This window comes from Phodopus roborovskii, unplaced genomic scaffold, assembly GCF_943737965.1.
Source record: "Phodopus roborovskii unplaced genomic scaffold, PHOROB, whole genome shotgun sequence".
Classification (NCBI taxonomy): Eukaryota; Metazoa; Chordata; class Mammalia; order Rodentia; family Cricetidae; genus Phodopus; species Phodopus roborovskii.
In genome coordinates, this window is record NW_026126576.1 from 2,929,415 (window position 1) to 2,947,500 (window position 18,086).

Below are 18,086 nucleotides of genomic sequence, written 5' to 3' on the forward strand. Positions count from 1 at the left end.
AAAATGATGAGCACAAGAGTCCACAAGCTCTCTTGCAGTTTGTTAAGGAAGTTTGGCAAGTCCTATGGAACCATCCAGCAGGTATAAACTGAACGCCCAGATCTGAGAAGAACTGATGAATCCATACAGAGACATGCCATTAGATGCGTACGAATTTGACTCTTGTAGCTTTCATAAGTAGATTAATACTCGAACCAGTTCTGCTGGAGACAGCAACAAGGAAAAAACAGAGCCTTCCAGGTTTTCTGGGTGGTTTTGAATGTAGGTAGGAACTGGAAATAAACACTGAGCTGGAAGTGAGGGGTTTACCAGGCTTGACAAATGACACCACGATTCACACCCACTGCTGGGCTGTCTCTAATAAGCCACAGAGGAAGCAGCCAATCTCAGCTAATTACCAGATAAAAATGTATTGTAAGGACTCTAATTAGGAGATGCGGATGGAGGTGATCTAATGATTAAATGGTGCGTTCCACTGACCCCACCATCCATGTGCAGTGGTGCACAATGTCTCTGGAATATTTTGTAGAAACAGTCATTTTATTTCAGGGAGGGGAGACAGTAATATTTGTAATGATGGCTATGAGGTAAACTAATTAAAAGACGGTTCCTAGAGGAAAAGGGTGTCTGGGAGCAGCTGCAGCCATTCCAAACCTAAGTGCCAAGTCTCAATGGAAGGGCTTCAGTCAAGTGGAAAATTTCTGCCTGACCTCTGCCCTTGCTATTAATTTGCAGAAAAACTAATGACACATATACATATTCCCACAAAATTGTTCTAATTGCTAATTTGCCAAAGGAGCCTAGACTCTAAATTAAACATGACTGTAGCCTGGGAGCGAAGAACAAAAAACTGGGAACTCCAAACAGAGCGAGCTTTGCCATGCAAGACCATCAGAAGGGTGGACCCACTACTTAATGACACAACCCTGGCAGCTGCTGCTCAAGTTTCTCAACTTCTATACTTCTGTCTGGTGATCACATGGGTGTCTTGAGGAGAAACCATCTTTTTGAAAAGAAGGATTCAAATTAACACTTCACATCAAATCTACTCTTACAGTGGAAGGTTCTACCAAAAACGTTGAAAATGAAATAATAAAGTGCCACCACAGAGTTAGAAGAGCAAACCCAGCACTCGGGGTGGGGGTGGGGGCACTCAGTCAGGAAAGAGTTTGCCCAAGGATGGAGGAACCCTGGTATTTGTTGGCAAAAATAAAAAAACAAAAAACAAACAAACAAACAAACAAAAAATCAGTGTTCAACTGAGTGAGAGATCCTGTCTCAAAAATAAGTTGGAGAAATGATTGAGAAAGACATGTAATATCAACCTCTGACTCCTCTCTCTCTCTCTCTCTCTCTCTCTCTCTCTCTCTCACACACACACACACACACACACACACACACACACACACACACACACCAGGAACATGCACACACACTAGAAACATGCACACAGAGGCACATATATAGACACAGATAAAAGAGCATATCAGTGGTGTGAGTTTTTTACTGCTAACTTGAAATATGCACCTTAATTGTAAATTATTAAATTTTTAGCCAATCATCAAGGAGAAAGGAAAACCTCCTTTCTATATCTCTAAGTGTAGGCAAGGATTTAGAAGTGATTTTCTTTTCCAGGGCATGAAGCAGGAAGGGATTGGACTGGGAGGGTTTCTTTCCCTGATGGAAAGCCCATTTTTCTCGTTGTGTTCATTTTTCTATTTAAGAAGAGGTTGCTATGTTTAGAAAAGCTAGTAACGCAGATATTTTTCTCCATGGCAAGTTGCCATTGAAGGGATGATCTCAGCAAAGATAATCTCTTTCAAACTCTGGCCAGGAGCTAAATTCTTGTGTCACTTAAAGTTGCTGAAGGCTTTTGGTTTTTAAATAAAAACACAAACAACTGTGCTATAAAGCCCTGACTTTTACCTCAGTTTGGTTACTGAAGGACTTTCCTGGAAGCTTCTACCATTGAAAGGATCCCAACTATCAGCTACCCTATATTGTACTCTGTCCTTTTGAAAAAACAAAAATCAATCTTTAGTTTTTCCACAGCACACACCCCTCAAGAGTAAGAATGGTGAGTCACCCGCATTTAAAAAAAAATAAAAAATAAAAAATAAACAAACCACTGACGCAAACCCCAGACAGAAGCAGACTCGTTAAGGGAGTATTCCCACAAGAACCCATTTTTTATTTTGTTTTTGTTTGTGCTCTTGCTTCTCATGAAAACAGATTCTGAGAACAAAAGAAAAACCTGAAACCAAAACACCAGAGAACAGCTGGGGGGGGGGCCCCCTCCGGGCTCACCCAACTGGTTTCTCTGCTGTTGGCTGGATCGGCCTGAGAGGCCTAGGTCCTGCCCTCACCTGCAGTGTTCTGAGACTGGAGGCTGCCTTTGTAGGCATGAATCACCAGGTTCAGACTCCATGGACAGAGGGCAGGGCAGTGGATGGCAGGGGGGAGGCCTTTGGGAAGGACTCTGCGCTCTGATGGGAACCTGGCTTATTCTAGAGACTCAGAGGGTGGCACTCATGGCGGGGACAAGAACAACAAACCTGAGCTGAGGTGAGGATGGGGACTTAACAAAAAGCAGTCTATAAAACAGCTTTTGTGTGTTGCATTAGAGAGTCCCCCTATGACAGGCCACCACTGCTGCCCCCAGGCCCCTGCAGCCCACAAATGGTCACCCATCCCTTGAAGTTCACAGGCTCTTTTTTTCTTCCCCCCCCCCCCAAAGGGATGGCGGGGCTGTTCTGTTTTCATAGGAGCTAAAAAAAAAAAAAAAAAAAAAAAAAAAAACTATTTCAAAACAGCCCTAACTGCTATAGCTAGAGTCAAAGAAAATGTGCAAAGAGTATAATCTCCAGGTGCATTTCATTCCAAAAGTGCTGTAAGAACTTCTCATAAAGTAGGCTCCACTACCTGTGACTGCCCACCAAATCTCAAAGAATGTGGTTTCTCCAGGCCTGGGGAGTAGTTCTCACAAGTGCTGGAATCCCCAGCGAAGACACCCCCTCCCCCATTTTGAAGCGGGGGGGGGGGTTGCATTGCACCCTCCTAACACCAGCCTAGCAAAACGGCTTTGTAAGAAGTCACCGACAACTTAATAAAGTCCTAACACAGACATGTTCCCTTTTGTTGTCCTTCTGTGTTGAGTTACATCTCAGCCAATTCTGCATGGAGTTAAGTATAGACACGACATTGTGCTGCTCACTCTGGGAATGGAACTGGGTTTGGAACAAAGGAATGGTAGACTATTTTCTCCTTTTTGCTGTTGCTTCTCTTTCCGTGGGAAACAGAAGAACTTTTAAATCTTAAACTACAACAAATTTGGCTATTGTAAACATATGTCAACAACAGCCTTTTCTCTCTTGGTACCTAGCTGCTAGAACTTGCTAGATTTTAGCTAGGCCTTTTCCATGCAGGGCCTGGCTTGAACGACAGTAGACTTCTAAGATTGGTGAGTCCTTCCCTTCCTCTCTCAGCTGCCATCCTCAGACACACAGCTGTGTATACCTATTCCTCACCAGAGGAAGAGCTGGGAAACTGACCTCTTTCCTTGCAGATAATCCTATTTAAGGTTTTAGGTTTCAAATGACACATCGTTTTCCCAGGTCATTTTTTGTAGTCACACACAGCATTCTATGTGCAACACATAATGAGTGTATGTGTATACATGTGTGGACATATGATGCAATTATTTGGTAGATTGTTTACAAGACTCCAAACACCTCCATGACAAGCACAGGTCTTTCCTGTTTGACCATATTCAGTGTGTCATCATTGCCACGTTACTATCCCTTGATGGAATGGTTTGATTTCTAAGTACAGGAATTCCAATTTTGAGAAAAGAGATGAGATGGCCATCAGAAGATGTGCTACCCAAGGAGTAAGTAGGTTGGGGAGACACTGTTCCCATCAGTCATATGCTTGCAGTCCATTGTGGGTAGTCCTTGGGCACTGTCCTGGGAATGTGTACATCCCATTACTATTCAAACCTAAAGATGCACCCCACTCTGGGGTCCGGAAAATGTATCTCTGATTTAAGAGCCATCTGAGAATGTACTGGCATCTCGGATGGGAGGAACTGGGGACACAGTGGACCACTGGGTACAAAAGACACTTACCACCCAAATGGCATTTAGCGGAGGGCAACATTTATAGCTGAGTATTCTATCACTTAGTGACTAAGAATTTTAAAATAAACACCACGTTCCTTTTAAACAGAAATGGAAAAAGAAACAACTTCATAAACTCACTGGCAAGGCTGTTAATGTGGACGTCCCCATCTATGGTTAGATGTGAAACTCAGTGACTACTTATTTCAAACCACAGATGCTAGAGTAACACTCATTCAAATGCTCACCCATTATTTAGGGTGGAATGAATCAATTACAGGCTGTAGGGAATATTCTGAACGTTAGGATCAGTCACCAGATAGCTACCAGTCCCTAAAGTTGAAAGCATCAAGGGGCCTGAAATATGCAGGTCTTTTTTTCCCCCCATTTCTTTCTTTTCTTTTGGCAAGGAAGTGAAAATTTATGCAAAACATTACACGTCTATCTTTTATAATTAATTTCCCAATGCCTCACCTATACATATTTTAATAATTCCTGATTTATCAGATGGTATCTATAATAAAATTTTCTATTTTCCAATAAATGAAAAGGAGGCAGGTTCACTCCGACAACAGAGTGTCACACAATATCTGCGTGTCAGGCACCAATTTTTACTTCTTACATGTAAGTTAAAGGATAAGGAATTTATAATGCTGCCTGTGAGGGGACCACTTTTCATACACAAATGTGATTTTTTTCCCAAAGGGTAATACAACAGTACATTTACATAAACTAATCCAAACAATCTATGTATTTGACAATGGCAAACCTCACACAGACGGGCTATTGTTGGTTTACATCTTGGAGTTCTTTATACTGGCTTGTAGCACCGCTCTAGCTGTCAAAGGTTTGACTTGGACGCTAAATAAATGGTTCTAGAAGTGCTGTGCAGCGATATTGGACTTCTTTGCAAAAGAAAACCTGCTGTGTATGAATTCAAAAGCTATTAATTTTTCAGTCAAAAATATTCGTGCCTATTTCTTTTAATAAAGAAATACTGTGCTGAGCTACTAAGAGATAATGTTGACTAGTGGTAGAGAATTTTCAATAGAGCAGTTAAAAATAAATTTAGTAGGAGGTCCCCTTCAAAGTTATAATTTTCTAGAATGTAAAACATTTTTTTTTCAATACTAATCAAGACAAACCTTCCTTCCCTGTTCATTCCCTCACCCCCAGCTGCTCTTCTCTTGTTTACTGACTGCTTAGCACAGGTCCACATGGAGACAGAGCATCAAGGGTCCTCTTGTGCCCATGTGGGCTTATATATCTGGTGCTCCTAGCTATTCCCAGGCCCCATTACCCACTGGGGACCCCAAGGGACTCTGTAGTCCCATCTCCTTATGTGGATTCCTCCTTTGCCTTGATCTAAAACGAGCCTATTACCAGAGTGCTACTCTATCATGGTTGTTTTTAATCCATGGAGCAAGAAGGGGACAACCTCATCCTCTCCCCCTTACGAGGTGTGAAGACTCGGGAATCTTCAGTCTGGGGGAAGCACTTCACTAAAGCCACTGAGGACTTCCAGAGAGGTCCAGAGCAACCACTCCCCTTTGTCACTGGTCATGACATCATTTCAGGGTAGCACTGATTTGCTCAGCTGGGTTCAGGTTCTTCCCAGTGCTCATTTGAGAAGACCAGACAGGTGGGAACAACTCCGAATGGTTTGACCCTTTCCCAACCCTTTCTCTTTTTGGTAGCTTAACCATCCTATACCACAGCCATTCACTGTGAGACCCACAGAAGCTACAACTCTTTCTCAGTAAAAATGGATGTGTGGAGTGTTTAATGATTTTATGTCCTGTATCTCAGTAATGTGTTCTGCTTCAGACATTAATTCTGTCTGCCAACTGCATCTTGGCAGGCTACCATATTTACTGGGTTAATAGTCTGACTCCATTTCATTTCTATCACCATACATCATACATATAGGGGTGTGTGTTTGCTTTATTTATAGAAAAAAAATCAGTCAAAACAGATAAACCAATACTTTGCCATTATGCTGCATCATTGCATGTTGATTAAAATTGCTGCTACTAACTATAGATTGTCAACGCTCAATTAATTTTCACACAGGGACTCCCAGCAAAATCAAATAAAGTCAGCGTACCTTCAAATTTTACAAATCTTAAAACCAGGAACCAAGGCATGGCCTCCAATTTGAATAATCAGCTAAAGCTACTAGGAGACTTCCGGAAATGACACCAAAGCTCATGAGATCAGCATATGGTAAAGTACAAGGTTCAAGGCAGAGTGTTTGCTTTAGATATCATGTGCCTACCAAGATCTCAACTTTAAGGCCTAGCACAAAGAAATAAGCAAAGGAGACTTCTAAAAACCTAGGATGAGTATAATGTCTTTCTCATTCTACATCTGAATATTATGTCTCTCTCATTCTACATCTCTCCCTGATGCCTAGCATCCTGTCTTCTCCGCGAAAGGCCAGAAAGAGTCAGGTGAGAAAGGGCTTCAGCATTCCCCTCTGCCCTTTCTTTCGCATGTGCTATTCTCCCAGTGCTTGAGGTGGGAGGCAGAGAAGGAACGCACTAGTTTGTGGTGCCATTTCCCCAGGCTGGGGACCAGTACTTACGGGCTGAGGGGCAGCTTTGGGTTCCGTAGACTTCACATGCAGGTGGGTCATCATGGCTTGCAGGCGCTCTTTGTCTTTTGCAAGCTAATGTGAAGAAAAGGCTTTGTTATCTCTTTGAATACAGATGTATGACTCTTGAACATCCCAACTAACTACAGCACATGACAGAATCAGTTTTATTACTTCATCATTTGAAATATATAGGACCCCTGCCAAAGTCGAAGTAACCAGAGGTGTTGATGTGAGATTTCCCAACACAAGGTGCATTAAGGCTTTAACTGGGACATTCTAGACCTGCTGGCACCAAGGAGTCCCAGGGAACACGGACAGCTCAAAGGCAAGCGTGAATCACACCCATTAGCCAAGCTGATTCATGAGGAGGCCACGGGAAGAGGAGCAGCTAGCTCACACTCATAAACTCATCTGTTGTGGTTGTAGACAAACTCACAGACACCTGGATACACTTGTGGAAAGTTAGCTGAGTGTATTACTGGGACTGACGGGTGATGATAGCTAGGAGGAACAGGGATACCAGTACAGAGGGCTTCCCATTTTTAGGTGAATAATGCATTCCCTGTTTCAGATGTTCAACATCAGAGTACCCACTAGATGCTCCCTTAAAACTCCCCACATCTTCATTCCATGAAAAGTTATCTTCTGATGTCACAGATGTTTCTAACTGGATGGGCAGAGTGGAGAGTCACTATTCATTAGATGCTAAAATCTTTATGCTGGCTTTAGACCACTTTGAGATAGTGGTAACTTTGTTATATCACAAGAAAGCTGGGGCAAGGGCCTCTAATGATGTAGTGTATAATATAGCCCCCCCCCAAAAAAAATAAAACGGAAGTTGAGGAAATAGATGTATGTAGCATGAAGGGACAATGTAGACATGGGAAGGGGAGGAATATTTTTGCACAAGTGTGTGTATCTTCAAAACCTTCACAGACAGTTTGTCCCAAACAATGCCTTAAAGGTCAGGTGGGGAACCTATCTATTCCTTTAATACCTCAAAGTTGACTTTAAATCTTCAGGAAGTAAGTTTTTTTTTTTAAGTCTAAAATTATGCCAAAATTAAACCCACTTTATATTTTTAACCTAGTTATTTCTGGCGGTGGGGAGACAGGAGGTGGGAGCTCAGGAGTCAGGGGAAGGTAAAGAAGGGGGATTGAGTGCAATGGCAGAAGAAAACGCATGTCTGCCTCTTTCCCACCGGCTGCTGGCTCAGTCAACAGCCATATCACATTTGAGTTTTTATTCTTTTTATTCCCTTGTGGTTCAGAGAGGAATAAATCAGAAAGAAGTAGGAGGGAAAAGCCTTACAGGGTTAGCATTTATCTTTCAACAAACAGGAAATGAAAACGACACCATATTAGGGTCTACTTTATGTTACTCGTCCTCTGTTCTTTGGTGCATTATTGAACTGCCAAACTAAGATTCTCAAAACACATAATGCCAAAGGAATTTGGGTTTTCATCGTGGCTCAGACAAAACAATTAAAATGCTGGGAATAGCATTTTTCTATGGTTATTCATTTTTTTACGTTAAGTGCCCTAAGGGGTTTTTAGTTGTTGTTGTCTGTTTTTTTTTGGTTTTGTTTTTTATACTAAAACTAAACTACTCTAAGATGTCTTTTTTTTTTTTTTTTTTTTTTTTTTAAAGTTTGTCTTGAAAACTATCATGGGACTGGGAAGAATTTAGCCATGAATGTCACTCTTTCTAAAAACATGAAGTAAGTAGACTGCCTATGTTGAAGAACACAAATTAAAGGGTGAGAGGTGGCATTTACTGAAGAGTCTGCTGAATATTAATTGTGACTTAATTTAAGGGTAAACATCTCCGATGTAGCAATTACAAGGAATAAGTATGGTAAAGAGAGAAAAAAAAAAAAAAAAAAAAAAACCTAAAGCCCCAGCACCAGGGAAGATCCTCTCCTTAACCCTGAGCCTGACCTTCCAATAGGCGAGAGCAACCGCAATGTGTACACAGGACCACACCCACACCCTGAAGCTTACTGCCACTGGGAACACATCCCACCAACTCCTCAGTGCCACCCGCTTTTCCAGCCTCACCTCCTGACATAATGTGAGAATACAGACATCTTATGGTAGGGAATATACCCTTAGCATTCCCTGTTCACTTGGCGTTCCACAGAAAGCCAAGGAAAGGGGGTTTGAGAGACTGTCCAAAACCAACTAGCAATCTGACTGGCAAATTAAAACATAAAATATGTTGTGATGTCAGAAGTGAACTGTTCTTGAAATCTTTCCGCAGGGTAGGTGGCATTCAGGCCAGACAATGGGCTTCATTAGAGGGCACTCCTGAGTGGGGGACACACACACACACACACACACATTGAAATTAGCTGGTCTGCATACCAACTCTCTTGAAAGATGGCAGAATGGAAGTAGATAATGGACAGGTTATCTACCCTATTGTGCTGTGTTCAAATTCTGGCCTCTGGGCACACTCTGCAATCCTTCTGAGCATTTCATTTTTTCTCCTAAATATGGATTGCTCATCTCTGAACTCATACGGTTGTTCTGAACATGAGTTCTGTACAGAGCAAGCTCAGTGCAGCGGCTAATGAATGCTGCATGGAGGTTAAAAATACCTGCTGCAATTTTTTTTTTTTTTTAAAGGAGGAATTAAGTCAGTCTAGTCTACACTGGCTGGGTATATCTTTGGAATCAGGATCCACATAATGGGGTATAATGGAGTCAGCTGTGAGTCTGGGTGGGAAGAGAAATGAGCCCCCTGTTTTAAAAAACAGAAAGCACAGCTCCGGAGATGATGTCTAACTCTGACAGATTTCTCTCTGAGCCTGACGGTCCTCAGCTCTAGACAAGAAATTTTTCTCCACTGGATGATATAGGTCACCCCCTCTTCTATCATCCAAGCCTCAAATTGGGTTTTAGACAAAGTGTGGAAGCTCAGAACACATGCACTGCCCCAACAGCACTGATAAATGCCAAAGACCAGGCACTCCACTCAATGTCTGCAAAGACAAAACCCAGGGAGATGCAACCCAGGCTTCTGGCAGAGAGAAGGGAGCCGAGTCTGGGGTTTCCTCAGCATCTCCCTTCTACCTTTCCAGGGCAATTGTGTAGTTCTTGTGATACACACTATTCCACAGAAATGAGTGAGTGTAAATACGTGAAAGTACTACAGTTCTTAGGGACAGACGAGGAAAAGGCATGAGTCATCTCTCTGCTTGGACAGAAGTAAAAATCACTGTGGTGGCTCTGGGTCCCCTTGACTTATGTACTGCAACTGGGGAAACCGGGGCACACGGGATGAACACCTGGAAGGCCACAGCATCAACAAGGACAGAAGTAAGGCTAGAATCCTGCTTTATAACGCTGGGCCTAACTTTACCCAAAGGAACTGATCTTCAAACTTCATTGGAACCTGAAAGACAAAAACCTTCCCTCCACCACTCCTAGCCCTGACAAAGGAGCAGGATGAATGGAAGGTGGTAGCAAGAGGGATTGAGATGTCCCTAAAGAGACCACCATTAAACCCTGAGGTTTCACTTAAGCCTGCTAGGCCACCTCTCAAGAGAAGAAACAGGGAGTCTGGGCTTTTGTAAAGGCCACAGGAGTGCATGTAAAAGCCAAGGAGTGTGGGTGTCCAACTTTTCTGTGGACTTCGGCAGTGAAAGCCCTCACTTTCAGAGCAAGTTTTTATACAGTGATGACAGAAACCACCCAGTTATACTGCTCCTTCAACTGCACGTGACAAAAAGCAAAATGCATAAGGGGTCAGAAATCAAACCCGCACACCCTAAACAGCAGTCTCTGGAAGGAAGGAAAGCAACTTCCACCAACCTGGTCAGCTAGCTGCCAAGCAGAAACTCTGTACCCAGTTGACGGCCATGCGCATGCCTTCTGCATTCAGTACCGGGAGAAACTGGTGAATGTTTCTAAACCATCAACTGCCATGTTCAGCTAGTGGGGGGACCCACGGCTCATTTCACCCCAACTCAAGAATTTCCCTACTTTTATTGTGTTCCCTCACCATCTTAACATTCCTCACATGTTGTTATTAAAGACTCTCTTGACATTTAGAGCAGACACATACTAATACTCAGTCATAGTCTCGGAATCCTAATGCTTGCAGACTTAGGCAGGATTTTAAATTATGAAAAATCAGTGTCTTGGTTTTTCAAAGCAGGATGTGGAAGTGAGAAAGCCAGACACTCCCTCTCCCTTTCCCTGGCTCCAGCCTCAAAGCCCTGGCCACAGGAGGTCACAGTAATGCTGGGCCTTTGCTGTCCCTGACACTTTCTGAGCTTGCTCAGGAGAGACAAGAGCTTTAGTAAGGCTGCTGCTGCTGTGAGGAGATGTCCAGAGCCTGGCCACAAATGCGGTTAGAGAGGGCCAAAGGGGGACATATTACAGATAATATATTTGCTGAAGTCTAGGAAGCTGGTGTGATTACAAATAGCTCTGCTAATGGTGGGGTAATCACATGCAAAGCCCACACTGTAATTAATTTGTGTTAGGATTAATGTCTCCCCCTGCTACTGAAACCTGTGCACTCTTCTCTCTGTGGACACTTCCGTAAAGCTGACAGTTCCCAGTGTGGACAAGTTATCCAACTTCCCACTGGTTCCAGAGTCACTGGGCAGGGTGCCTTAGGAAGGAGCTCTAGGTGGCAGGCAAGGAAATAGCATCATAACCAAATATTAAAACCTAGCAACTGGCTCCTGAATGGGCAAGCTCAGAACCCTTCAGGGAAAGGAAGAGAGTCTGGGTAATTCTGCAGGTAGGCAGCTGCGGCAACAAAATGGTGACCAGGCTGGGGTTGGGGGCTGGGCTTTTCTACTATTCACCACTAGCTTCAAACAGGTTTAACTTTATGTTCCAAGCTACTGGTTCTCAACCTGTGGACCACAACCCCTTGGAGGGGAGGTTCAAAGAACCCTTCTATGGGTATTGCCTAAGACCATCCTGTATAAAAGATATTTACATTACAATTCATAACAGTAGCAAAATTGTTATGAAGTAGCAATGACATAATTCTATGGTAGGGAGCCACCACAACATGAGGAGCCATATTAAAGGGACACAGCATTAGGAAGGTTGGGGACCACTACTCTAAGAAATTCAGTGTTCTTATGTCTGGTGTGCAGACTGGTGTGACTCTCAGATGTCAGTGATGGCTAAAATCTCTACAGACAGGATGTCACCCTCAAAGGACCACAGAGAAGCACGACAATAAGTATGCCTAGTAAAGACACCCCAGAGATTGACTGATATTCCTCACATAAAAATGGATGAGAACCTGGGAAGTGGGCAACAGTTCTTAATGGAGAGATTTGATAAATTGTGGGTGCAAAGCCTCAGGGACAGTGACTTGTATACCAGGTGACCAACACCCAGCCAAGAAAATTCTAGCCTCCTCTGGGGCTATGAACATACAGGACACAGAACATCGTAGTGGAATGACCAGCTTATCCTAACTTGGCCAGGACTGTCCCATCTTTTAAACTATAAATCCTAGGTCCTGGGGATTTCCTCAAACCTAAGGGACAGGCAGAGAGGCTGAGATCCCTAGTCACTATCTATTTGGTGCTGATCAGCTAGATTCATTTTGAAAAGGAAGTGTATTTTTAATCTCCTTTGTACAATCTGGGCACATCCTCCAGTGGCTACCTTGACCTGGAACCTTCTTGTTAGCAGCTTTTGCCATTGTCCCCTGCACAGGAAACTCAAAGTGCTTGCCATGGCATTGGAGGCAGGATTGACACCCTTCTCTACTGCTATACTGCACGGGCCCCTTGCTCACTTCCATCCTGTGCTTCAATACAGTTAGTACATGGGAAGTAGTGACAGTGTGCATGAAACTAGTTACTGACACTTTCCTCTAGGCCCAGCCTTTCAAACAGGGGCCAACTGACTCAGTTAAGTTGCTGCCTTTTCCTCCTGCCAGCTCTCTCTCTCCACTGTGTGTGTGTGTGTGTGTGTGTGTGTGCGCGCACGTGTGTGCGCGCGTGTGCCTGTGTGTGTTGTGATTGAACCAAAGCTCAACGCATATAAATCTAACACTCCACCAACTGAGTTACACCCCTGATTTCACTCTCAGCCCAGAGGATTTGAGGGGCTGGATGAAATTTGTCTAGAAAGGCATCCCTATGGTACACAATAAAAACATACCATCTTCAGACATTTTTTTTTTCATTCAAAGGACATAATCAACTGAAGAGGATGAAAAGTAGCAATGTCTTATGACAAAAGTAGTCTGTATGTTCAAGAAAAAGGCACCCATGCCATTCTAGTCTTCCTAAGAGAGGTCAGTACTGCTGGACATCTTTTCTGCCTGTAATTTTAAGTAATTTTGTCTCCCATCATAGAACTATGTCCTGAGTACTGTACATTTTTTTCTGTGTGTGTGTTATCTCATCCACAGCTTAAAAGATGAACAAACTGATATATACCTGTCACCAGCTGGGTTCACCCAGCTGACATGAACGTACACACTCAGCTCACACCTGGCAGCCAGTGGCTGCCAAGCCCTCCCAGAGGTATCCCATGTTTCTCAACTCTCCTGGCTGTGACATGTAAGCTATCCAACACATTACTAGTTCCTGCAGCTGGGTCCCTTGGTCCTGGCAGAGGCAGGGTAGAGGGAATGCTGTATATTTTGTGACCTGTGTAAGGCTGCAACTTATACCCCTGCAATTCCATCTCATCTTTTTATACATCATTCCTCCCCCCCCCCAAAAAAAATCCATCCAAAGAGAACATTTAACAGATGGAATAATGAAAATGTATCTTCTGACCCCCCCCCCAAAAAAAGAGCCCTTAACCAAATGACTTCTGTGGTCCATGTCTCTCTGTGGTCCATGCCTCTCCTCTGTGGTCCATGCCTCTCCTCTGTGGTCCATGCCTCTCTTGCTATGACATCTACATCTGCTCATATGAGCCTCCCTGGGTTCATAATGTTCAGCTCCTAAGTAATAGCAGGGATTGGCCCTTATTAACTCCACTGGTGAGACATTCTAACTGGCTTTTAAGTAGTGAGACAAGGAGAGAAATGTCCAGAATCTCAGAACATCTTCTACAAGATCTTTTGGACTCTCTTTCCTCTCAAGGAGGCCAATTCAAAGGCAAACTTGGCATGGGATTGACCAGCCCTTCTCTTCACTGCTAAGAAAACATTCATCATGTACTTCAAGACACACACCTCCCTTTGCTTTGTAATTGATGTGGTGGCGAAAATATGGGCTTTCCAGCCCCATTTTACCTACTGGGAGGCAGGAAAGGCTCTAGCGTACAGTGCTTCCTAGTCATCTTAAAGTCCTTATTATCCTCTAATTTAGATGTAAGGAGCCACCACACATGCACACGCCAAGATCCAGTGGGAACCTGTGTGAAACAGGGCAAATGAGTGGCCTCTGCCTCTCCCAACACACAGCCAGTGAATTAGGTGGAAGACGTGTGAGTCTAACACAACATAATTTTTTGGGGGAGGGGGTATTGTTCAAACTTTTAACCGTTTGAACACAACTGTGCTATTGAGCTACAAATATTCCCTAAGTTTATGCTTTAACAACTAGCAATTTTATAATAAACTTTGAGAAACTAAGACAGTTAAGAATCCCTTGGGCTGGGAAAGAAGCAATTCCTTGGACTAGTGCTCTGCAGTACATTTTTTTTTTTTTCTAGAGCAGGGACTACCCCAGGCTGTGATGAGAGGGGATGCTCGTGTGTACATGGACCAGCAACAGAGAGGCTGTCTGAGTCCAAGTCTGGCTCCCCAGAGTATCCTTACACTGCATGTCACTGTCTGCCCCCATTACCTCTGGTTCTATGGCCATTCCCAGGTTGAGTGCTATGAGGCATGCTTGGGACCCCAACACTCAAGAGGTGGAGGCAGTCAGACTGCATTTGAGTTCAGGGCCAGCTGAGAACTTGTCCCTTGAATCAAAACTGAACATAAAAAAAAAAAAAAAAAAAAAAAAAAAAAAACCCAGTACATTTACAACATAGGTATATACAATGACCAAACAAACATGGAAATGCTGAACTCTAAAGAAATAGGAAGCCAAGAAGGAATCTTATTTTGATCACATTGCTTGGTGTCTCCAGAGCTCCCCAACTTGCTAGGCTTACCATCTAAACTCTCTTTCATCCAGTCTTCAGGAGAGATCTGAATTCTCAGGGTAAGGGTTAGAGCACAGAAACTCGGGTTGGGGATGCAGCTGGGTGGTAGAACACTTGATTAGCACTAAGTAGAGTCCTGGGTTCAGTCCCCAGCAGCAACACAGAAACAAGACAAACCAGGAACAATTCACATCTTTTGTCTGGTTGTTGGATTGATTGAGGAATAACTATCCGGGTTTAGCTGCTCCCTTTCTAGCACTGGAACCTTCTTTTGATAAAGTCCTGCTATTGTGTAGAATTTGTGTCAACTTGCCAGCCAATGGCAGTCCCACTTGTTTTCTAGGAGGTGGTTTTTATTGTTCGTTTGGTTTTTTTTATTTGAGACAGGGTACTATCAGGTAGCCCTGGCTGGCCTGAAACTCCCGACATAGCCCAGGCTGGTTTTGAACTCCTGAAAAGCCAGCTGCTTCTGCCCACTGAGTGCTGGGATTACATCTGTGTACCACCATGCCAATTCATCTACAGCTTTGGAAGATTTGTTTATTTTATTTATAATGTATGTATAATGTGTGTGTGGTGTGTGTTTATGTGTGCAGGTATCTGAACAGGCTAAAAGAGTGTGTCTAGTCCCTGCAACTGGAGTTACGGACAGTTATGAGCCATCACGTGGGTACTGGGAATCCTGGCCCTTTGTAAGAGCCATTAAGAGCTCTTAACTACTGAGCCATTGTCTAGCCTTCCACTCCTCATCTATTTTTATTGTCCAATTTTCCTTGTAGAATATAAGAAACAGGAGGTCAGCTTTATCCACTGGTAACCACTACAATCCTTCATAGAGCCTCTGGAAATGTCCTTCCTTGCTCTGTAAGGAGATGAATAAATGAGCCAGTATCCCGGAGGCAAAGGTGGGCCAGCACTTGCCTTTGAAGCTACTGCAATGATGTGGGAATGGAGGTTTTACATGCTACAGCTAAGGAGGCATATGGAGGGGAAGGCCGAACTTTAGACACCAAAGGAAACAAGTTGACTAATATAATGAAATTTCTCATCCTTCTGACCAGGGGTTGTTGGCAAACTTCTGTAACAAACATGTAGTAAATGTTTTCAGCTTTGTAATCCATAGGGGTTCCGGTACTGTTACCAGATTCTATTTCGGTGGAGTACAATCAATCAAGCAGTATCAGTGAATGGGCTTTTGCCTATCTGTGTCTCTATGTAATGTAATGTACCAACAATAAGGCCTGAGTTTCATGCCACTTCCACCTCTCATGCTTCCAACCACCTAACAACCTTTCTCAGACTATGAGGTCATTGTTGACAGTTTGCTAACTCTGAACGAGCCCCATGCATCTGTTATATCGGCTCTTAAGCTGAGAAGAAATGGGACCAGCAGAACCATCAAGCCTCTTTTCCCTGCCAGCAACTCTCAATCAGAACACTACGGCATTCCAGGTAGCCATACAAGTTGGCTGACTTCCAGCCACATTATCTTTGTCTTCTGTCACCCCCTGAAAAGCCTGAATTTGGTCTGATCAAGGCTGAAGGCTGAGGTCTCAGAACCACGTGAAATCTGCAAACAGTATTGCTCTTACACATTTGTAGTTCTAGGCTACACCCACTGAAAAGCATCATGGAAGTGGCCAGGACCTAATAGCATGTCTGACCAAAGGCTCGCTCTGCCCACTCCCCTGACCTTCTCCATAGAGAATGAGAAATAAGTGATAAGTTAGATTTCTGATTCCCTAGTAATTAATTGTGGCCCATGATCAACCATGCAGACAGATAGGAAAACCTACCTGGGCAGACTGTTACAACTCTGACAACTTATTTATGCCCCTCACAGAATTTAATATCATAGCGAATAAATCAATCTAGAGACACACATCAGTTCAAAAATACCACCACCAATAAATATATAGACAGACCTGCAGGCAGTAAGAGTTAAAAGTCCCATTTGGTGGAACCCACTTTAGCCAGGTCTGAGTTTTAGATAAATGTGGGGAGTGGGTTAATCCTCCTATTCACGTCCCTTCTCTATAGAGACGCTCAAGCTAAACATGCTTTCAAAGACTGATTTTATGGCATGCTCTAAACTTACACAAACATCTCACCATTCCCAGTGCGTTTATATTTGCTGTCTGAATGGAAAATATTAACGAGCTCAAGAAAATAACTTAGGAGGAAAAAGTATTCTACCAAAATTGTAGTTTGTCATATAAGATGATAACTAATTTTTTGAGAGAGAGGAAAAAAAAATCCTTTCTATCCTGAAAAGTCACAACAAAAAGTTTAAGTGTGTTTGGGCTGATTTTTCTCTGCAACTATTTGAAGCTGTAAATGACTTAACTCAGTAAAACTCCAAATGTAATTATCTTCTGTACTTAGCCTAGGGCTCTCCATATATCTCAACATTGCTGCCTTGCATACAAAATAGGCTTTTCCATGGCTGGTACCAATATAATGTACAACATTGTTTTAATTTCCCCACATCGGCTAACCTCTTGCCTACACTGAACCAGCCAGAGGAAGAAGCGTCCATGAGTCATCAGCCACTCCAAAGCATTCTGGAACTCAGTTGCATAAATGGGGTTTGTAGGGTCAGGCTTTTGCAACTGTACATTTTAATAATCTCCATTTCTGACCCAATTTTTACTTTCAGAAACTAATTTTCGATTAATTACACCAAGGAGGCGATTACTGTTAAAATATGGAGGTGCATCCACAAGTTCTACCCATAAGTAGAACTCCCATTAAAAAAAAACAAAAAAACAAAAAAACAAAACCTTCCCAGCACCCTCAAAGGGGATTCTCCAGTAAAACTGCACACATTTACTTTTCAGTCATAAAACATATTCACATAGCCCAGAGCATTTGCAAATACCTTGTTGCAGATACAGTAAACATGCATACATCCTCTATGCATTATATATTAATATACATGTGTGTACGTACTTGAAATATGTAGTGAACTCAAATTATGCTCTGTGATAAGAGAGAGAGATGGGGGGACCAATTACAAACAGGGACTGAATTCTCATATAACTTCTACTGTGGTCTAGGAACACACATGTCTTTGTGTGTTCACTCACCCATCTAGATCTCACACACTCATCCTCTGTCCATTCATGGTCACGGTCTCCCAGTCGCAGTACCCCCAGCTCCACTTTTGGGGTGTATGGCAACAATGGATTACCAGAAAGTATGAAGGATGAGAGATGACAGAGAAAGCATGAGAGAGAAGTTGACAGAGAGACAAAAGGAGATGAATAG

At 43.0% G+C, this 18,086-nt stretch overlaps 1 protein-coding gene across 7 annotated transcripts in view; it reads right to left on the reverse strand.

Annotated features, from left to right (window-relative positions):
* The window catches only part of Foxp1 (forkhead box P1), a 228,855-nt gene that overhangs the window by 18,489 nt on the left and 192,280 nt on the right, over nt 1-18,086 (reverse strand). For all 7 annotated transcript variants that reach the window (XM_051203460.1, XM_051203458.1, XM_051203459.1 and 4 more), the window contains one exon: nt 6,706-6,789. In XM_051203460.1, the coding sequence (XP_051059417.1) occupies nt 6,706-6,789 (84 nt within the window). The remainder of the gene's footprint in view (nt 1-6,705; nt 6,790-18,086) is intronic.